The 19,017-nt window shown below is 37.2% G+C and overlaps 3 protein-coding genes across 4 annotated transcripts; 2 read left to right on the forward strand and 1 right to left on the reverse strand.

Moving 5' to 3' along the window:
• The first annotated feature begins 233 nt into the window (after positions 1-233).
• Positions 234-5,398, forward strand: LOC149394704 (glycosyltransferase BC10-like). Of its 2 annotated transcripts, none has more exons than XM_089615581.1 (12): positions 234-361; positions 573-639; positions 1,309-1,839; positions 2,413-2,511; positions 2,941-3,041; positions 3,157-3,228; positions 3,326-3,416; positions 3,799-3,879; positions 4,184-4,243; positions 4,346-4,468; positions 4,589-4,627; positions 4,737-5,398. In XM_089615581.1, the coding sequence occupies exons 3-12, from the start codon at positions 1,441-1,443 to the stop codon at positions 4,863-4,865; spliced, it is 1,194 nt and encodes a 397-aa protein (XP_089471707.1). In that variant the 5' UTR covers positions 234-361; positions 573-639; positions 1,309-1,440; the 3' UTR covers positions 4,866-5,398. The 2 variants fall into 2 exon arrangements, with proteins under 2 accessions (XP_089471707.1, XP_089471706.1); XM_089615580.1 differs by having other exon boundaries at positions 597-639.
• Positions 5,399-8,417: 3,019 nt separating this feature from the next.
• On the forward strand, positions 8,418-8,918 carry LOC149394705 (ATP synthase epsilon chain). The gene has a single exon (XM_089613985.1). It carries the CDS (start codon positions 8,448-8,450, stop codon positions 8,664-8,666), a length of 219 nt encoding a protein of 72 aa, XP_089470111.1. The 5' UTR covers positions 8,418-8,447; the 3' UTR covers positions 8,667-8,918.
• A 5,570-nt stretch (positions 8,919-14,488) lies between these two features.
• On the reverse strand, positions 14,489-18,479 carry LOC149394706 (tryptophan N-monooxygenase CYP79A68-like). The gene is made up of 3 exons (XM_089615611.1): positions 17,754-18,479; positions 15,871-16,286; positions 14,489-15,127 (listed from the first exon to the last, which is right to left on the reverse strand). Exons 1-3 carry the CDS (start codon positions 18,280-18,282, stop codon positions 14,519-14,521), a joined length of 1,554 nt encoding a protein of 517 aa, XP_089471737.1. The 5' UTR covers positions 18,283-18,479; the 3' UTR covers positions 14,489-14,518.
• Positions 18,480-19,017: the final 538 nt, after the last annotated feature.

A 19,017-nucleotide genomic window follows, 5' to 3' on the forward strand; every position in this document is an offset into this window, starting at 1 on the left:
ATTTTTTTGACAAAACATATGATAGTTTATAATTACTAGATATCTTTCATTTATGATAAAATGTTTACCTAGTCAGTTTGCACATATAGAAGTAAAATCACACTCGGATAATATTCCTAATCTTCACTTTAAAAAGATGGTAAATTACACGCGCCAAGCTAACGCGTAAGTTAAGTGGTAGTAAAATAATGGAATAATTAACCTAATAAAAACATTTTAGTTAAATTGATGAATTGAAATTAATCATCGGCTTGAGAAATATATATATAGAGAGAGAGAGAGTTATTGCTGAAGAAGAAGAAGAGGAGGAAGGAGAGAGAGCGAATCGTCAAAAGAATCAGCCAAAATCATCGGAATCAAAGTAAACCCATTAATCGCAATATCATATATATATAACTAATATGATATACAGAAACTCTCTCTCTCCCTCTCTCTCTCTCTCTCTCCAAATTTCTCCTAGTTATATTTTTATGGGTCGTCGTGTTTTCTCGTTCCACTAGATCTTGAGCGAGCTTTAGTCCTCTCTCAATAACCCCATTAAACCTTTTATTTTATTTTATTTATTATTTCAGATCTTTTACCTTCTCGCTTTTCAGATTCGCACCGAGATCGCTCTTACGTTTGATTAGCTTCGTAAAGGTAATCTCTTTCTCTCTCTGTCTCGTAGTTACCGGAAGTTTCAGGATTTGTGTTATCATCACTATTGTTTATTTTCTCGATAATGTCGTGTGTGGAAACTGGGGTTTGACTAATTCTCTACACTCGTAATTTAACCCCAAAAAAAAAAAATAATAAAAAAATTAGTCAAAAATGGGTTTTTATTCGTTATGTATATTGTGTTGCTGAATTGGGTTTTTCATTTTGGATTTGAGTTTGAATTACACGGGTTTAGGTTGAAGGAATAGAAGGTAGGTTTGACTTTTTTCTATCATTAATTTTAAATGTTAATAATTTTCTTTGGTACGAATGAGTGTGTGTTTGGTTGTTGTAGTTGTTGGACGGCCTCTATCTTTGAACTCTCATAAAAACAAGGGTTCTTGTCACTCAAACTTGACATCCCTTTTATTTCATTTCTTTAGGGCATTGATTTTGATTGACTGTACTTTTCTGTAATCAAACGAAAAGGGTATCTAAAAGTTGTGATCTTTTAATATTTGCGTACATTTCTTAGGCTGTTCGCGTTCATAGACGAGAGAGCCCGATTTTACTAAGAAGGAAAAAAAAAAACTCATTGATGTGTAGTTCGTCATCAAACGAAAAGGGTATCTAAAAGTTGTGATCTTTTGCTGTTTTGCGTGCATTTCTTAGGCCGTTCGTGTTCATAGACGAGAGGAGCCCGATTTACTCGGCAAGAATTTAGAAGAAGAAGAAGAAAGAAAAGGAAAAAAAAAAAAACTCATTGATGTGTTGAGAGAGAGAGAGATAGGGATTGATTCCGAGATGAAATCAGCTCCGGCGTGGCGTTTGGGCATCGGAGACGTGCCTTCAGTGTTGCCCGGGTCCCGCCACCGAGGCGGCGGCCACAACATGAAGAGGCCGTTGTGGATCATCGTGTTGGTTTCAATGGTCAGCGTGTTCTTGATTTGCGCGTACGTTTATCCCCCCCGGAGCAGCACAACTTGTTACGTGTTCTCGTCGAGAGGCTGTAAGTCCATAATCTCCGATTGGCTTCCGCCGGCAATGACGAGGGAATATTCCGACGAAGAGCTCGCTTACCGGGCGGTCGCTAGAGAGATTCTCAACTCGCCCGCGGCCCGGGTTGAGACTCCCAAGATCGCGTTCATGTTCTTGGTTCCCGATTCGTTGCCTTTCGAGAGGTTGTGGGAAAAGTTTTTCCGAGTAAGTTTTTTCTTTCTTTTTTCTTTTTGCGAGTGTGGTAACAAGGGTAATTAGTATTTTCTCGGGATTAGGAAAAACCCTCTTAAGGATGTTGGATAATTGATGTGATGAATTCGGTATTATAAAGAATATATTGCCTTCCAATGATGGATTGTGTATTTGATCTTTGAACTTTAGCTTCCAATGCATGAGCTTTTTATGAGGCTAACGTGATAAATAAATAAAAGGTTCTCATATTAGACGAGCGTGGACTAAGAAAAGAGGATATATATAAATTCCAATGCATGAGCCTTTGTGGAGGTTAATGTTAAAAATAAAAAAGGCTATCTTTTTATGCTTGTGTGAGCTAAGATATGAGGATAGTTATAGATATCTGAATGTGTTGGGAAAGCTACAAATTGATCAGACATGTTTAGTTGTTTTATACGAAGTGTCTAGGTCTATACTAAAAAAAAAATTATCGGGTAAAATCTAAGGATGAATTTTATTCATTTTCAATTTATGTACACGCTTGTTCGATTACGAAAAATTGTCTGCTCATAAGAATTTGTTTTTTTGTTTATTTATTTGCAGGGTCATGAGGGAAAGTTCTCTGTTTATGTTCATGCTTCCAAGGACACACCCGTGCATGTGAGCCGGTTCTTTACGAATCGTGACATACGAAGTGACGAGGTCTAGCTCTGATTAATCAACTCTTTACACTATTATTATTATGTTAGTTTATTTAGTTTTCTTTGTGGTCTCCCACAAATTCCACCTAAAAAATTTATCATTGTGAAATTTATCTGATCGGCTTGTTTATCAGAGCTAGATGGTATTGGGATTCATCTTTTAATGTTCTCTTCTGAGAACACGAAGATAAAATATTTTCCTTCTAGCGTTCTTGTTCGAGCTGAAATTTAGTAGACGGGATATTAGAAATCCCATACACAATATCAGAAATTAAATCATAAGAAGGTTGTCTGTATAGTTCAAGCATTGTTGGATTTTGACTGGCAAGACCACATTAAATTTGAATTTGGTTTCTGTTGATGACCGATATAATAATTGTGATGGTCGGATCAATTTTTTATTTATTTTTTAATATTTTCTTGTTTGCAGGTTGTGTGGGGAAGGATTTCCATGGTCGATGCAGAGAAGCGACTCTTGGCAAATGCTCTTCAAGATCCCAGTAACCAGCATTTTGTTTTACTTTCCGAAAGGTATGTATTTAGAGGACTATTGGGTCATCTATTTATTTATTTATTTTTTAATTTTTGGTTTCGAAATTTTAAATTCCGGTATCAGCATTTGATGATAAACCATTCGATAATGCAGTTGCGTACCTTTGTATGATTTCGAGTATATCTACGAGTATCTGATAAATACAAATATCAGCTATGTTGACGCGTAAGTGCAATCTTATACATGCGTTGGCAATTACCAAACTCTCTTGTTTTTGATAAAAAAATAAATAAATAAAAAAACAATCTTTTTTTCCTTTCAGGTTTGAGGATCCGGGTCCGCATGGGAATGGAAGGTATTCCGAGCATATGATGCCTGAAATTGAGAAGAAAGATTTTCGAAAGGGCGCTCAGGTAATTCACTTATACCCCTCACTTTTCAAATTTCACAATTTTACTAATATAGGATATAGCATTATTTTTAATTCAAATTCATAACTACTGGACTTAAATCTTTAAATGCTCTTAAAACATACTTATCGTAGAGTAAAATGATAGAACATGGTATAATTTTTGCAGAAAAGTTAAATATGAGGTATTCTTTTTTAGTGTACCCGGATAAAAATAAGTCTTTTACTAGGGTAAGGTTCTCTCTTTTCGAAAAGTGCAATCAATAATAATCTTTTCATTATTAGGGTTCTTACCTTGGGTCAGTGGAAAATATGCCGTGTTCAAATTGTGTAAATTATTATTCGTGTAAAAATTCTTTAAATGTATATTATATATTTATATGCAGTGGTTTACACTGCAACGTCGACATGCTGTGGTAATCCTGGCAGACAATGTCTACTACCCAAAATTTCGTGAATATTGCAAGGTATTTTGCGTTTATGTTGTGATAATATCCTGTTTTCATTGTGTGTTTGGGAATTGAAATTCACTAGGTTTAATCCGAAATTAGTGTGGTTTGTTCTTATTTAGCATGTCGTAAAATTATCTTAGGCCTAAAAAAAGGAAGAGGAAAAACAAAGCAGACTATTATGTATTTGCAAACGTTTACCAGTATTATTAAAAGAAAAATAAAAAAAATGATATTTTAATCTCAGTATACTAATAAACATACCCGGGTTTTTTCCTCTAATTATGTGTTGCTATGTGTAAAATGTTCTTGATCATTTCAGCCAGGCGCGGAGGGGCATAATTGTATAGCCGATGAACATTACTTACCGACCTTTTTCCATGTGAGTTTATTTATTTTTTTATTTTTAAATCTGTTTAGTTGATTAGTCATCATTACACTCACAATAATGTAAATTGAAGTAAATTCTGTGATTACGTCTCAGCTTGTCGATCCCGGCGGAATCGCAAACTGGTCGGTAACACATGTTGATTGGTCAGAGAAAAAGTGGCACCCCAAGGCATACAAGGCCGAGGATATCAGCGACGAGCTTAGAAGCAACATAACGGTACATTTAAGAAAATTAAAAATAATAATTAAGCACTGAAACTAAAAGTCTCTCTCTTACGGAAGCTTAAAGCTTTATTTAACCAACGTTTGACGATCTAATTTGTATTATCGTGGGCAGTCCATCGATGTGAGCGTACATGTAACTAGCGATGAAAGGGTTAGTGTTTTTTTTTTTTTTTTTCTAATATAAATTTGTTTTTATCATATACATTTGTTAGACCAAAATTAAGCCATTAAATTGATTTATTTGATTAATTATTTTGCAGAAAGTGGTTCAGAAATGGCCATGCTTGTGGAATGGGATACAGAAGCCGTGTTACCTATTTGCTAGGAAATTCTTGCCTGAAGCTCTAGATGAGTTGATGAACAATTTCACAAATTATACGACGATTTGAGAGCGCGAGATTTTTTTTACTCACCAATTTCTCATTTTTTTTTTCGGTTCCGTTTAATATTCTTTGGTCGGATTGGCTCGTTGCTTTTTCGACCCTATTGCTCTCCTCTCCGGTTTTGGTTTTTGCCGTATAGTTTTTTCAGCGTAAAAAAAATCACCGGATTGTTAGAGGGACGACGATGGCGATATCCTTTTTCCCCGGCCATGATTCTTCTTCTTCAGAGCAAAAAAGGGCACAACTATCAGAGCAGGTTAGCTAGGGTTGACCGGAGTCAAAGGAAAGAGGCTAACAAGGTTGAAGAGTTTGCTTTGCTTCCATTGCATGAGGAGTTTGGGTCTCTAATTGTGTTCCTTTTTTTTTTTCTTTTTTTTTTCTTTTTTTTGGCTTCTTAGAACATAATATATTTTTGGGGAACTTTTCTTTTAATTTTTTTCTTCTTTCTTTTCTTCACCCTGCATTTTTTAGTTTTATGCAATGATATTTTGTAAGAGATAGAAATGTGTAGTTGCAAATATAACAAAAAAAGAGGTAGAGATTTTAGTTCTAAATATATATTTTCTTCTAATGTGCTTGTGCATTACCATTATATATAAGGGGAAATGGGCATCAATAATGTAATACTATCCTCCATCTATTTTTTTTTCTTTTTTTCAAAAAAATAAAATAAAATAAATTCTAGTAGACTAGTACTACTGATATCTTACGAATAATTTTGGAATAATTTTAAACTATTTCGAATTAGCCTTGATAAAGTTGGATTGTTGAATTTCGCCTCCTCAACAATAACAAACTTTTTTTTTTAGGGAAAAATCGAGAATTCATTAGAGAGAAGTGATTACAATCACTAATGCAGACTTTGAAAGCTCCAATACAGAGATGTTCATGATCTCGGACTGAATCGAACCCATCGATATGAACATATGAAAGCGATCATGGGGTTTAAACGTGGCTTGGAATCCAACAATGGAAAACCAACAAAGCACACAACTAATCGAGCACAACATCAGCTCTTTGACAAAAACCTCTATGGTTGATAGGCAAACCCGAACAACCAAGAGCAAAAGACCTCGAAAGAGTCTCAAACCTGCATACATGTCTAACAGGAATTCCATTACGGAAGGCTGAACGATGACTAATCCAACTTCAGAAACCAGACAAATATTGCAACATGCAAAGAAAACAGGGAATTACAAACCAAAATCAAACACAAAACACACCGCCCAAAGAACCAATTGTAACCAAGACCCAAACAACCTGTCACTCGGCAAGCTTCAACAACTCGAACCCACGGTGCGGAGCACCTCCAGTAAGCGACGACGATGGAAACGCTGAGAGCCGGGAAGATGAGGGGATGGAGCAGAGGATCTTGACGGACTAGTGGACGCGGCCAAGGAACCAAGGTGATGGCGGAACTGGATGCAGATCTGGTTGCAGATCTAATGGCGGGAGAGCTGCGAGACCACATCGGAGGCCAGCGTGAGAGGAAGAAACCAGCGCGAAGGAAAGGAGAGAATGAGAGGGTCGCTGAGGGGAAGGTCCACGGCGGAGACGATGACGACGCCGACCGAAGAAAAGGGGAGATACCGAAAGAGCGGAGGCACGCAAAGAGCGTATCGTCCTCCCCTCCGGGTCGGAGCCGAGCCGAAGGATTGCTCAGCGTCGGCAACCGAAGCCCAAAGGGGCGGCGACAAGAAAACTTTAGGGTTCTCTCAGAGCGTTTTGCTAGAGATAGAAGGGACAATTTTAACAATAACAAACTTTTGATGAAATATGATGTCTTTTGATTTAAAATATAAGATGTAGATCTCGGTATTTTATTATATAATAATGGATTTTTTGGTACAAAATAACCAATTTAAACTAAGTGTTTATCAAAATAACCAAAGTTTCATAAGTTAGTGTATTATAGCTACTTATAGTGTAAACATACTAACATACTCTTAGTGTTCGGGTGAACCTGTTTTTTTTTTTTTTTAGAATTTCAAAATAATTAATCTAGGTGTCAAAAATTTTAATCCTGCTCATCCGCAACGAGAAGGCAACGACGTGTCAAAATATTTAATCCTACTTTCAAAAAAATTAATCCACTGTTCGATAACAAAAACTCTCAAAACCGAAAACGGAAGAAGAAGAAGAAGATGAAGAAGAAGAAAATGCATGTCAAACGAAAAGCGCCCGGGTCAGAGTCGTGAGACCCACGCCCGGGTCCCGTGGGCGGCAGGACTTAAAAATCATATTTTTCTCATATTTTTCTTTAGAGAGAAAACGAGGAAGAGAGAGAGAGGGACAAAATGTTATTCAAAGAATCAAAATACATTAGACATTGGTTTGAGTTGAGAAATTCGATTCTTACACCTAAAAAAGATTTTTGGTAAATTCTCGAGAAGTAACGAAGGTTTTTAAGAAAGCTAATTTTTTTTTTTTGAATAATACGGATTTTTCATTAAAATTGGGTAAAAAAAATCCATCAATACAGGAGAATAACATCTTAGTACATGGATTACCAAGACCTAAGTCGAGGTGAATCTAACACTAACTTCCGGTAAAAGTACGATATGTGCAAACTTCCGACATCGGGAAGAATTACAAGCACCAATAGAGCACACAAGATGCTCGTTAAAAAACCCAAAGAATGGCGATGGAAAAATCCAACCAAACTTGGTTCGATAACCACGAATAGAGTGGCTCTTCAACCTGCATAGATAAAAACCTAACATGAAATCCACTACGGGAAAGGGAACTACGGTTAATCCGAGTCCAACACAAAACAAAACATAACAATAAAAGGATAGGTCCATTCCAACACCAGAAAAACAAATTAAAAAACTAAAACCAAAACAAACTAAAAAAAGGCAGACACCCAGCCGCGTCGCGAACGTCGACGAGCCACAACTGTCACTCGGCATCAAGCTTCGATGTCCAAGAAAGCTAATTAAATGAGAATATTATTCAATTAATTTTCTAGATCTGTTTTCCATTTATTTTAAAGGTAATAGGTTATGACCCTTATGTTCATTCAAAAGGGGACCATTCTGCAACAGTGTAAGGACATTTGGGGTAGGAAATTAGAGAACAGAAAGATAGAAGGATTTATAAAAAAAACGGAGAAAAACTTTACCTTGTTTTAAGAAAAGAGAAGAAAAACAATAGAGAGAGAAAGAAAGAGAGAACGAAACCGCGATAGAGAAGAAAAGGAATCGAAGAAGGGTTCGACGAAGCTCAGAGGTAATTTTATTTTATTATTATTATTTTTTTAATTATATATTTTCTTCTTCTTCTCGCTGTTCATAAGAGGGAAAAGAAATCTAGGGTTTGTACTTTCTGTTCTAGACCGAGGCCGAAATCAATAAAATCTCCTCTGGAATCGTCATTTCTCAAGGAGTAAAACAACCTAGGGTTTCACAATCTCTATGTTCGAATTCGAAAAAAAAAAAAAATTTGTATGTTTCGGATTTAAGTTCGAAATCAAAGCTTCTTGATTTCGAGAAATTAGGGTTCTTCATCGAATTTGGGGATTTGGTAGATTGATTGTGATAGTGGTTGACGATTCAGGTACGAACGAACTTTCGGTGATCGGAGATCATGTCGGCTCAAACTGCGGCGGTGCCTTTCTGGAGAGCGGCGGGGATGACGTACATCACGTACTCGAATATCTGCGCGAGTCTGGTTCGGAAGTGCCTCAAAGAGCCTCTCAGGTCCGAAGCCCTAGCTCGCGAGAATGTTCACTTCACTGTCTCAAAGTGGACTCAGGGAAAGCCTTCCAGTCCCACTCTCCGATCTGACACCTCTGCCGCCGCGTGATTTCTCTGCTGAGATTCGCCTCGGTAATTCCAAATGCTGTTTTGATTTTCTGATTCGTGCGTTTTTTTTTTGTTTGTTTGTTGAAGTTTTAATGTAAGACCCTGGATTGAGTATTTTTGTTGCTTGGAATAATAATGATATGTGAAAATACATTGATCAATCAATGGGATTTTTGTTGATTCCATGAGGTTGAGTTGATTTCAAGGCTTGATTGATGGAATTGAGTCCTGGTAATTCCAAGGCTGTTTTGAATGTTCTGATCCATGCGTTTTTTTTAATGTAAGACCTTGGATCGAGTATTTTTGTTGTTGCTTGGAATAATGATATGTTAAAATACAGTGATCAATTGGGTTGAGTAATTATGCCCAGGGTTCGGGTTCGTTCCTAATTGATGTTGCGATTGATGGGGATTTGCTGGGTTCGAGGCTTGATTGATTTATCTGTTTTATTCCATGAGATTGAGTTAATTTTCAGCATCTGAGAATTGCGAATTTGGATTCAGGGTTAGAGTTAGTTCTTGAAATTCGTTGATTTTGTCTTGGCTGAGAATTTGCTGATATTGATATTTATTTCGCTGAAACTTGTTGCGGCTATACAATTCCGTGTCTAAAACAACTATTTGTTGTGGTTTGCCCGAATTTGACAACCATCTGGTATTCTGAGACTAACCATGACCTGCTCTTATACGCGATCTCCTTCGCAATGACCGTGATTAACAAAAATTAGCCAGCTTTTCGTATTTAAATTGGATCCATGTGTGTTTTGTTCTTTCTGGTTAGAGAAAATAAACTCCGGACATTTGTGGAACATAAATATCAACCTCGCATTGCGTTCTCAGATAATCTCCACCTCTTTTCCCTCCTCTATGACCCTGCTATTGTATCAGGTCTTCAACATAGCAAGCTTTGCCCGGTTTCCATATTTACCGATTGTGAGTTTTTGACCTATAAAATGACCATTTGGTTTCCCTTGATTTGCCATGGTCAATGTGTCTCAAATGTTGGAGGTATAAAAACTTTTCCTTGATGGAACTTGTAAATGGGGTAAGATCGCAATTTATCAGGTATTTAAACCGGAGGTGGCTGATCTGATTGTGAGGATTAAACCTTGGAGATCACCGGAGACAGACTCTTGGGTTTGGGAGGGAACAAGGTATACGAGTTCTTTCGGGTCAAGATTGTTTATTGGTACTTGGGCCGAGATCGTCTTGGAGAAGAGTGCAATATGGCCAAACTGATCTGTAAGTGCCCGAACCAAGGCCGTCCGATTTTCTATCTCGTGTGTATGATTTGGAATGTGAAGGAACCACCGAAGATTTGTACTGGGATTTTGCGTTTGCATGAGCTCTATGGTACTTCTCAAAATGAGGATTGAGTGTTGACAATATTCGGTCGGGACTCGGGACAAATAGGGGGATTTATTGAGTAGCTGTTAATTTATTGTTGGGACTGTTTGATGAGTTGCTGAGCCTTTTTTTCTTGTTTTTCTGATGTAAAAATTTGTTGGATTCATATATCATACATATAGTAAAGCCTTTTTTCTCCAAAAAACGCAGAAACTTTTTTTTTTTTTCCTTTTTTCTTTGCCGCTCCCCTCCTGGGAGGACGCCGGCGCTTGGTCGTCTCCGACTTGGGGGGGAGGCTGTTCTGTCTTCTCATTAACCTCGGAAAAAGCTTTTACCGATCCCGCCTCTATGGGTCTCCTTCGCAGACCCCGAGCCTCGCCGGACGCCCTTGTCCTCGTCGGAGTTTCTTGTAACAGCCGTGCTCTTCATCTTCCTCCGCCGGAGATGGCAGCCTCTGTCCTTTGGAGGTCCATTCGGTTTGATACCCAAATCTGGAGCTTTCGGTCCCCGAAATCAGCTCCTTTTTTTGGCCTTCCTTCCGGAGTTGCCGTCCAGTTCGGCGCAGGCCCCGTCGTCCCGGTGTTTCAGATCCTTCTCGGCGAGGATGCCTCCGTTGCGGATCTTGAGGGGTGGGATTTCTTTGAGGGCTTTTTCTTTGGGCATGATGAAGACATTTTTAGTTTAGATTTAAAATTCCAGATCTACTGTATGAACTATTTGTAAGGTGTTGTAGTAGACAGTGGTAACACCTGTAACGACACCACACAATAATAGAAAAAGAACACACACAAAATGGTAACCCAGTTCGGCCTTAACAGCCTACTCTAGAGGGATGAGAATCCCGGTGAAAAGAGCAACTTCACTAACGGAAAATGAGTTTAATCGGAATACAATGAATGATAACCTTTCACTATTCCTAACTCCCAGTGAACCGTAGCTTGATGCTAGGCTCCCCCTAAACTTGAGCTCCCCTCGCTTTTCACCCTTACAATCACTCAGTGTATTAGTGTGTTGTTCTTCGCCCTGGAAAACAAAACTCACCCAATGGAGAATACACAAAAACCTTTTTGGCACACTCGGGTTTTTCGACGTGAAAGTATGTAACCCTACCTAGGGTTTCGCATTGTCTTATATACGAGACAAACAAAACGAATGACCTCTGATCCAAGACAGAGACAGATGGCACGCATCCAGCGAGCCCAGAAATAAAGCTGTCAGCGAGACCTCTCCGCGAGCTGACAACTTTAACCAAGAGATGTTCTTTGAGATGTTAGAACCACCACGAGAGACAAATAGCAAGCCTGAATCAAATGGCCAACTTCTTGTAACAACAAGATTCAAGGTTTAATTTCTTAGCTATAGATTATGTTTTTTTATGTCTTTTTCAATCTATTTTGCGGATGGTTTTTAGGTGGGTGGATTAAACTAGGATTTTCAGTTTCAGATCTAGTTTATTGTCTTACCTTGTTTTCTAGTTAGCCGAATCCCTCTTTTTTTATTGCGAGTTTTTCCATCGAAGTTCAGCTGCAACTTCAGACGCGTGGTAGAGGAAGGGAGTATGTCGGGTTGGTCGCCAACCTCATGCTTGCGAGCTCTCGCTGCGATGGTTCGCTTAATTTGCGGGAGTGGGGTTTGAGGAGGTGGTCCTCCAGCGTGAGGATGGAAGGTCTTTGGTTGGGTGTTGCTCGGGTGAGCGGCATTCTTAACCTTGGTTACGTAGGAGTTAATCTCTGTCTGAGAGACCGGGAAATGCTTCGGCAAATCCCAAGAGACAGGGAAATGCTTCGGCAAATCCTAATCAGGCCGTGTCCTGTTTGGTTGTCTCGGGTATGGTCGTCTCGTTGGTTTTTAGGCGACACCTTCGGTTTGACTAGTCGGTTTATTATTTGTGTTGTTCTGTTTCTTTGTAATTTACTCATCAGTAGCATTTTATTTTGAATGGATCTCTATGATGCAAAAAAAAATATATATATATATATCATACATATGGTGTAATGGTTTGGCTCTTTAAGCGATGTAGAAGATATATCTTCAACATATCACGTAAACGTTATGCACGTATCTCAAACGTATGTATATAAAATGATACCTACTATTTATATGTACACATATATCTTAAACATAAGATATATATATATATATATATGTGTATAATATCATATCTATAACTTATATTCTATATATAGTATTATGTATGCATTAATACCCTTTATACATGTCTTTTTTATGGAATATAATAGCGGGAAAAATACTTTTGATGTTTTTTTCTGAAATGACACTGATAAGTCTAATGGTTGCACGATAGAGTTATATTCGTCGCGCGAATTCTTGTCACGGCGACACAAATTCACGTCGTGGTGGTAGCTCCCATGACGGTTTTTTTTAGAAAAATTACACGGACTAATGTTTCAGCTAAGTTTCAAACATAGCCACAATTGATGACGTGGCTTTTATTAGTTATTTAGCAAATTACATATTTATCCTTTACTTAAAACTTGGTTGAATATTACATGTAGCCAACGTTTGACCGTAAAAAATGCCTATTAATTTTGGTTTATTTTCGTTTATTTATTACACGCAATATGAATTTATTCCATCATATTTTTATTTCCTGTTTTGTAGGTCAATTAGTTGTTCTAATTGATGGATTTGATTTTGATTGACTTTTTCTTTAAGCACACGAAAATATCTCCTTAATTAGTGAGTACTTATGTTTTTATTTTATTTTTTTGAACGTATGAAAAATGTTTATAATAGGCATAAAAAAATTATAATTGTTACAGCCCTAAAATTTGAAAAATGCATAATTTATAAATAAAAATTAACGAAAATTTATTGACGATTCACACGAAAATTTACTAACGATTCACAAGTTACTTATTTTAATCAATACTTAATTTGTTTCCTATATTATATTCATTAATGATTTTTATAAATAAAAATTAACGAAAATTTATTGACAATTCACACGAAAATTTACTGATGATTCATAAGTTACTTATTTTAATCAATATTTAATTCGTTTCCAATATTGTATTCATTAATGATTTTCTTTTTAAATATTCAAATTTGAATCCAAATGTGTACTAAGCCTGATGACGTTGTTGATTTCTTAGTAGTATGACTCAAACGTTGGCTACTGTTTTATTTTCACTAACTTAAACCACACAAGGGTATATTCGATATTTCTTAATCGTAAATTTCAGTAAATGGCTAGATTACAAAATTTACCAAACGTGGGCTGATCTTAAAAGCCACGTTTCAAAATGGCTACGTTGCTAGTTTGTCCTTTTTTTTTATAGTCGTCATACATACATCCGCCACGGTGTGTAATTAATTAGCCCAGGTGGAAAGACTATGTAGTACAACGGTTTTTACTCGTAGGGTAGTCTACTTAATTTTTTTAAAAGTTATTTTTACGCTGTGGCGGTTATAGCATCCGTTCGCTGCGACACATAGTTTGTTTACCACGGCAGGGGAAGTTATTATACGACGGTTCGTAACCGTCATGTAAAAAAAAGTTTTATTTTCTAAAATTGAATTGCGTTGCGGCAGAAAATATTTTGCCGCGCGTGGAAAATATTCCATTGTGGCGTAATATTCTGACGCCGTGGCATGATTCTTTGATTATTTTTTCCTTTATTTGAACCTCTACCTTGCACGAAGATTTGTAACTGTCGTACAAAGTGTTGAACAATATGCTCAATTCAAAATATCTAGCATCTCGCCTAGGCTAGGGTCAAGAGTCTTTCCCTGTCAGGGCCAAGAACGTGCCACCTTGCCTAATTCTCGACTCCGATGGTGAGGTTTAACCTACCTCAATCTGATGCCCTTGTCGAAGACAATCCGCACGTCTGTACAACAACGCCAAAACTCTATAAATAGAATACCACCTCAAATGCCAATTTGAAGCAAGTAACTCAAAAACTGAAATTTGCCCTCAACCTCACATAGTCAGTGGAGCTAGTGTTGATCGTTGGAATGTGCGAAGGGGGAAAATCATCCTCACCTTGATAGATCACATTTTCTTTGTCTTGTTTAGGTAATAAAGGTTCAAGATACCCAACGACATAGACATGAAGATCGGCGGAAATTACCACTCCAGTCATCCTTCCTAAGGACCATTGCGGACCGTGACATTCATGTTTTCCCTTCATAGTCACGATCTTCTCGGGGACTTTTGGAACCGACCCCAACGTCCTCATGACAATACCGATGATCCTTTAGAGGCCGTGACATTTTTGATTTACTATTCATAGCCACGGCCCTCTCTTTAGATCATTATAAAAGCGAAGTTGATTACCTCAACTCTATCTGAGAAATCGTATTAACGATAATCAATAATGCACACACAAAAGATGCAATCATTATGGAGAAAACATTAAATTACATTCCACAAAATTCTCTTCGGTCTAAAATTTTGGAATTAAAATAGCAAATAAAAAAAATTAAAATGGGCACCCAAGCCGTGCCGGCATATAATTCATCTCACAAATTTCTTATTCTCCTAGTAGCGAAGCGATTGATACACATGAGCATTCAAGCGAGGTTTCGCAAGGGCAAGTAGGGGTCGAACCTCGGAAAGTGAGTCCCTTTCACTCGAATCATTTGGAATCTCCCACGAGAACCCTTGAAGAATCCTCCCCAAGAGCATCATGGTCATGTTGGACCCAAGTCCGACATTGGTGCACTTCCTCCTCCCCGTCGAGAACGTAATAAACTCAAGATCATCCTTATTGAGGTCAACACTGGCCGCCACGTGGCGGCCAGGGTCGAACCTCAGCGGGTCCTCCCAAACTTTAGGGTTCAGGCCGAGGCCAGTGCGGTTGAGAATGACGCTACTGCCCTTGGGTATGAAGTAGCCGGCGACGATGCAGTCTTCGGTAGAAGTGTGTGGGAGGTTAAAGCGCGAGACCGGGTGGAGCCGAAAAACCTCTTTCGCGCAAGCCGTTAGGATTGGAAGGTTGGGAATATCGGACTCCTCGAGAAGTCGCTCTTTTCCGACCACCCTATCGAGTTCTTCCAATGCTTTCTTCATGATCTCTCGCTTGTTTAGCATCTCCGACAACGCCCACTCCGTCACATGGATCGGGACGTCCAACGAGAGAGATGCCTCCTGTAATATTTTTTATTTTAACAATTTAAATTATAAATAATAATTCAGAATATAACGTTTTTTTTTTCTTCTTCAAGGGTTTAGGGTTTGTGATTTGATTCAAAAGTATTAACAAGATCAAGAGTAAAACAGAATAACAGATTATGTTTAAAATATTTCTACATAAGCTCAACTAGCTAGGAGTTCGTTTTTATAGTATTCTGTAAAATGTGCCTGAGCAACTATATACTACAAATTAATTATTTAATGACTACACGGTGATTAGCATGTAAGACGATTTTAATTTTTGGAAAGTTTCTAGTTTATAAAGTAAACTTATCCATACCAGTTTCATATGATATAAATCAATCTATTAAAGAAATATTTTGAATTATGATTTTTTTTTCTTTTTTTTAGTCTAATTACGACTCTTTTATAAGTTTTGAAACATGGACTACTATACTATATTGTGTTAGTTTCAACTTGTTACTTTGCTATAAAAACGGAAAACCCATCTACAATATTTAATGATCAAGTCATGCTATTCTATATTTTATGTTAACTTTATGCTATTCTCTATCATATTTATGGCTGTGCCTATATTCGATATTTTCATCAGCGGTCAGCGGACCGCGGACCTGAGAGAGGAGATGGGGCCCACATATCAGGTGGGTCCCACCTGTATTAGTATACTACCAGTCAGCGACCACTATGCTCTATAATTATACGTAATAGAAACTAAAAAAAAAAAACTAACATATTACCGTGATTTGTGCTCGGATCTCATCATTGGACAAAAGCGGTTTCCCCTTGGAATCGACGAGTGAAATGAAAATGTCGAGAAGGTCTTCAGGTTCTATCTCAGACCCACAATCTCTCCACCGTCGAATCCTATCATTCACGATTGGGGCATGGTATTTTTCGACAACTCGCATCGCATCAACAACGCTTTTCTTGTGTCCTTCCAAATCCAAACATTCTAGCCATGGAATGTAATCCGAGATATTAAATGCATAAACATGCTTAATAATGGTAAAGAGAGCCTCGACATATTCTTCTTCTTCGAATCCAGGGCCTCCATTTTCTTTTCCTTTCCCAAAATGCCTTATGTTGAAAATCATTCTTCTGAAAACGCCGCTCGAATAGAGTTGTGCGGCGGTCCTGACATTAACCAATCCACCTATATGTGGCGATGTTTATTGTTAGAGAAATGATTTTCATAAGCGCAACAACGCTGTTAAACATACGTACTTTTCATAAATTAGATAAATGTATGTTTTTTTTTTTCTCTTCACAAAGTTTTAAATAGCGCACGACCTTTATTTTCAATAAATTTGATACGAATGCAAAGGTCTCGATGAGATGATAATTTTGAAATGAGTGGAGTTCTATTTCTAATAAGTTGTACATTTTTTTATCAACCGTGGTTAATATGCACTGTATTCGAATTTTATAAAAATAGTCTTTTATTAATTAACTATAAAATTTGTGTTTTAAGTATTTTCAGACGGGCTGTAAATTAATTAACACACTTTTCCTAATATTCTTCTCATACGTAAGCGACTATAAGAGCATCTAATAGGCCACATAAGCAATTTAAGCTACAACTAATTTTAGCAAATTTGTTCTCTATTGGTAAGCTAAATCACTCTCCTAGCTTAACTTTATCCCACATGTCAATAATTAATATTTTATTATTATTTTCTATTCAATTCCCACTTATTAAATAAAAAAAATAAAAAATTGGTCCATTTAATTTGCTAAGCTAGTAGCTTAGTTAAGCCAATAGGTAAAGTGCAAAATAATGGTAAGCAACTAGCTTACAACTTTTGCTAATTGCTAGCAAGTCCTCACAATTGTTAAACTACAAACCATTAAAGATGCTCTATGATATTTGGCTTAACAATTTTAGGGACTTGCTGGTAAATATCAAAAGTTCTTAGCTAGTTGTTTAACTAATGTTTTACATATTGGTTATTGATTTAGCTAAACAAATTAACTTTATAGAGCAAGTTGCTTAACTATTTAGCTCTAGCAAAACTAGTAGATCTCACCTTTTTTCAACCAATGAAAATTGCATGTAAATTAAAAGAAAGTATAGTAAATTATCAAGCAAGATGAGAGACATTAGTAAACCATTAAAGAAGAAAGTTACTTAAATGAGTTGTGACTTGAAAAATCCATGTGACAAATGGAGTTATCAATAATAGCTAAACCATTAAAGATGCTCTAAGTTGTATTTCGAATAATTATATTAAAAAAAAAAAACACACACACACACAGAAGCTGGATTAAATATTCACATTTTCGATGCACTACCCCATCATTAGATTAAAAATGTAGATATAACATACTTTAAACGGCTATTTTAATAGAGAAATTTCATTAATTGAGCTTAATAAGCTATTAAATATTAAGATTAGACCCTAATGTTTAAAAATACCCCTGATTCAAAAAACACAATTTTTTTTTCTCATTTTCAAATTATTTTCATCACAATTTTTTCATCTTCGAATTGGTTGCGCTAGGATTTAGTCCAAAATGTGTCCAAAAGTCCATATTTAGATATTTTTAAACATTATGGTATAATCTTGATATTTAATGGCTTATTAAGCCCAATTAATGAAATTTCTCTTTTAATATATACCTTCGGAATAGTCAGAGCAGTGCGAATAAATGAAGCGAACGAGATTGTCGGCTTCGAGATTTCTCTTCTGAAGCAACCACCGAACATTGGAGGAACTGAACACGTCAGAGACCATGACTCTCCTCATCTTCTTCCACTGGTCTCCCAATGCGCCGAAAACGGTGGTCAGGTAGCCACGTGTCAGAATCCGAGTGGCTACCGTCTCCGGCCGCGAAGCGAACACAGCGTCGTGGCTCTTCAGAAACAGCCTCGCCAGCTCCGGCGATCTCACCGGAACCACGTAGGAGTTTCCGAGGCGAACACAGGCTATGTCGGTGTCGAAGTCGTCCATGACGCGGCAGAGCCACAGGCTCGCCGGCTGGTTCAGCCACATCTCCGGCAAGGACCCGAGGATCGGCCATGGAGTCGGGCCCGGCGGAAGAGGATGACGTGGTGCTCTGCGATTGGTCCTCCGACCGATGATCAGCTTCGTGGTCACATGGAGGAGAAATAACATTATGGGAACTATATATAATAATGAGGACATCATTACTAACACTCACTTTTTGTTTGGTGGAAGGAAGTTTTGGGTAACCAAAAGGAAAATATTTCAGGTTATTGGTTATAAACCAGAGAAGTACGATAATATACTTTGTAAAAATAAAGTATTGGATAGGTGGAATAAATGTTTAGTAATTTTTGGGAGTGAGTAGAAAATTTAGGAAAAGGAAGGCTATTTTGCGGTAGAGAGTGTTTATAACTTTTGGTTTATTGCAAATTCAAATACATCACCCCCATTTTATAATAGTGACATTTCCAAATAAATAATGGAAATAATAATTTTGCTACCACAACTTTAATCTATAACGGCTATAAATATTATCTGTTCTCCACAATTAATTTCAATTTTATCCTTATCTTATAAAGAAATCCTTATCTTATCTAGCATTTGCTTCTAGAAATCAAGCTATTACTTAGATTACAATAAATTTTGGGATTAAATTTCATAATTAAGGCCCAATAAGCTAAATACCCCCTTTAAACTTGATTTTGATACTGCAAGTACAGCTCCTAACTCGACAAAGACTAAGACTTGAAAGGCTCGGTGAAGCTATCAACTACTTGATCACGTGTCTTCATGTTGCACCTATTTTCAGGTAACTCGCTCTCTAATGTAGTGATATCGTGTGTCAATGTGTTTACTTCGATCATGGAAGATTGGGTTATTCGTTAAAGCTATCGTTGACTTATTTTCCACGTAGATCTTAGTCGGCTCCTCTTGTTG

The sequence above is a fragment of the Urtica dioica genome, chromosome 5, assembly GCF_054948205.1.
Source record: "Urtica dioica subsp. dioica isolate 48M chromosome 5, U.dioica_male_clone48M_v1_H2, whole genome shotgun sequence".
NCBI classification, from domain to species: Eukaryota; Viridiplantae; Streptophyta; class Magnoliopsida; order Rosales; family Urticaceae; genus Urtica; species Urtica dioica.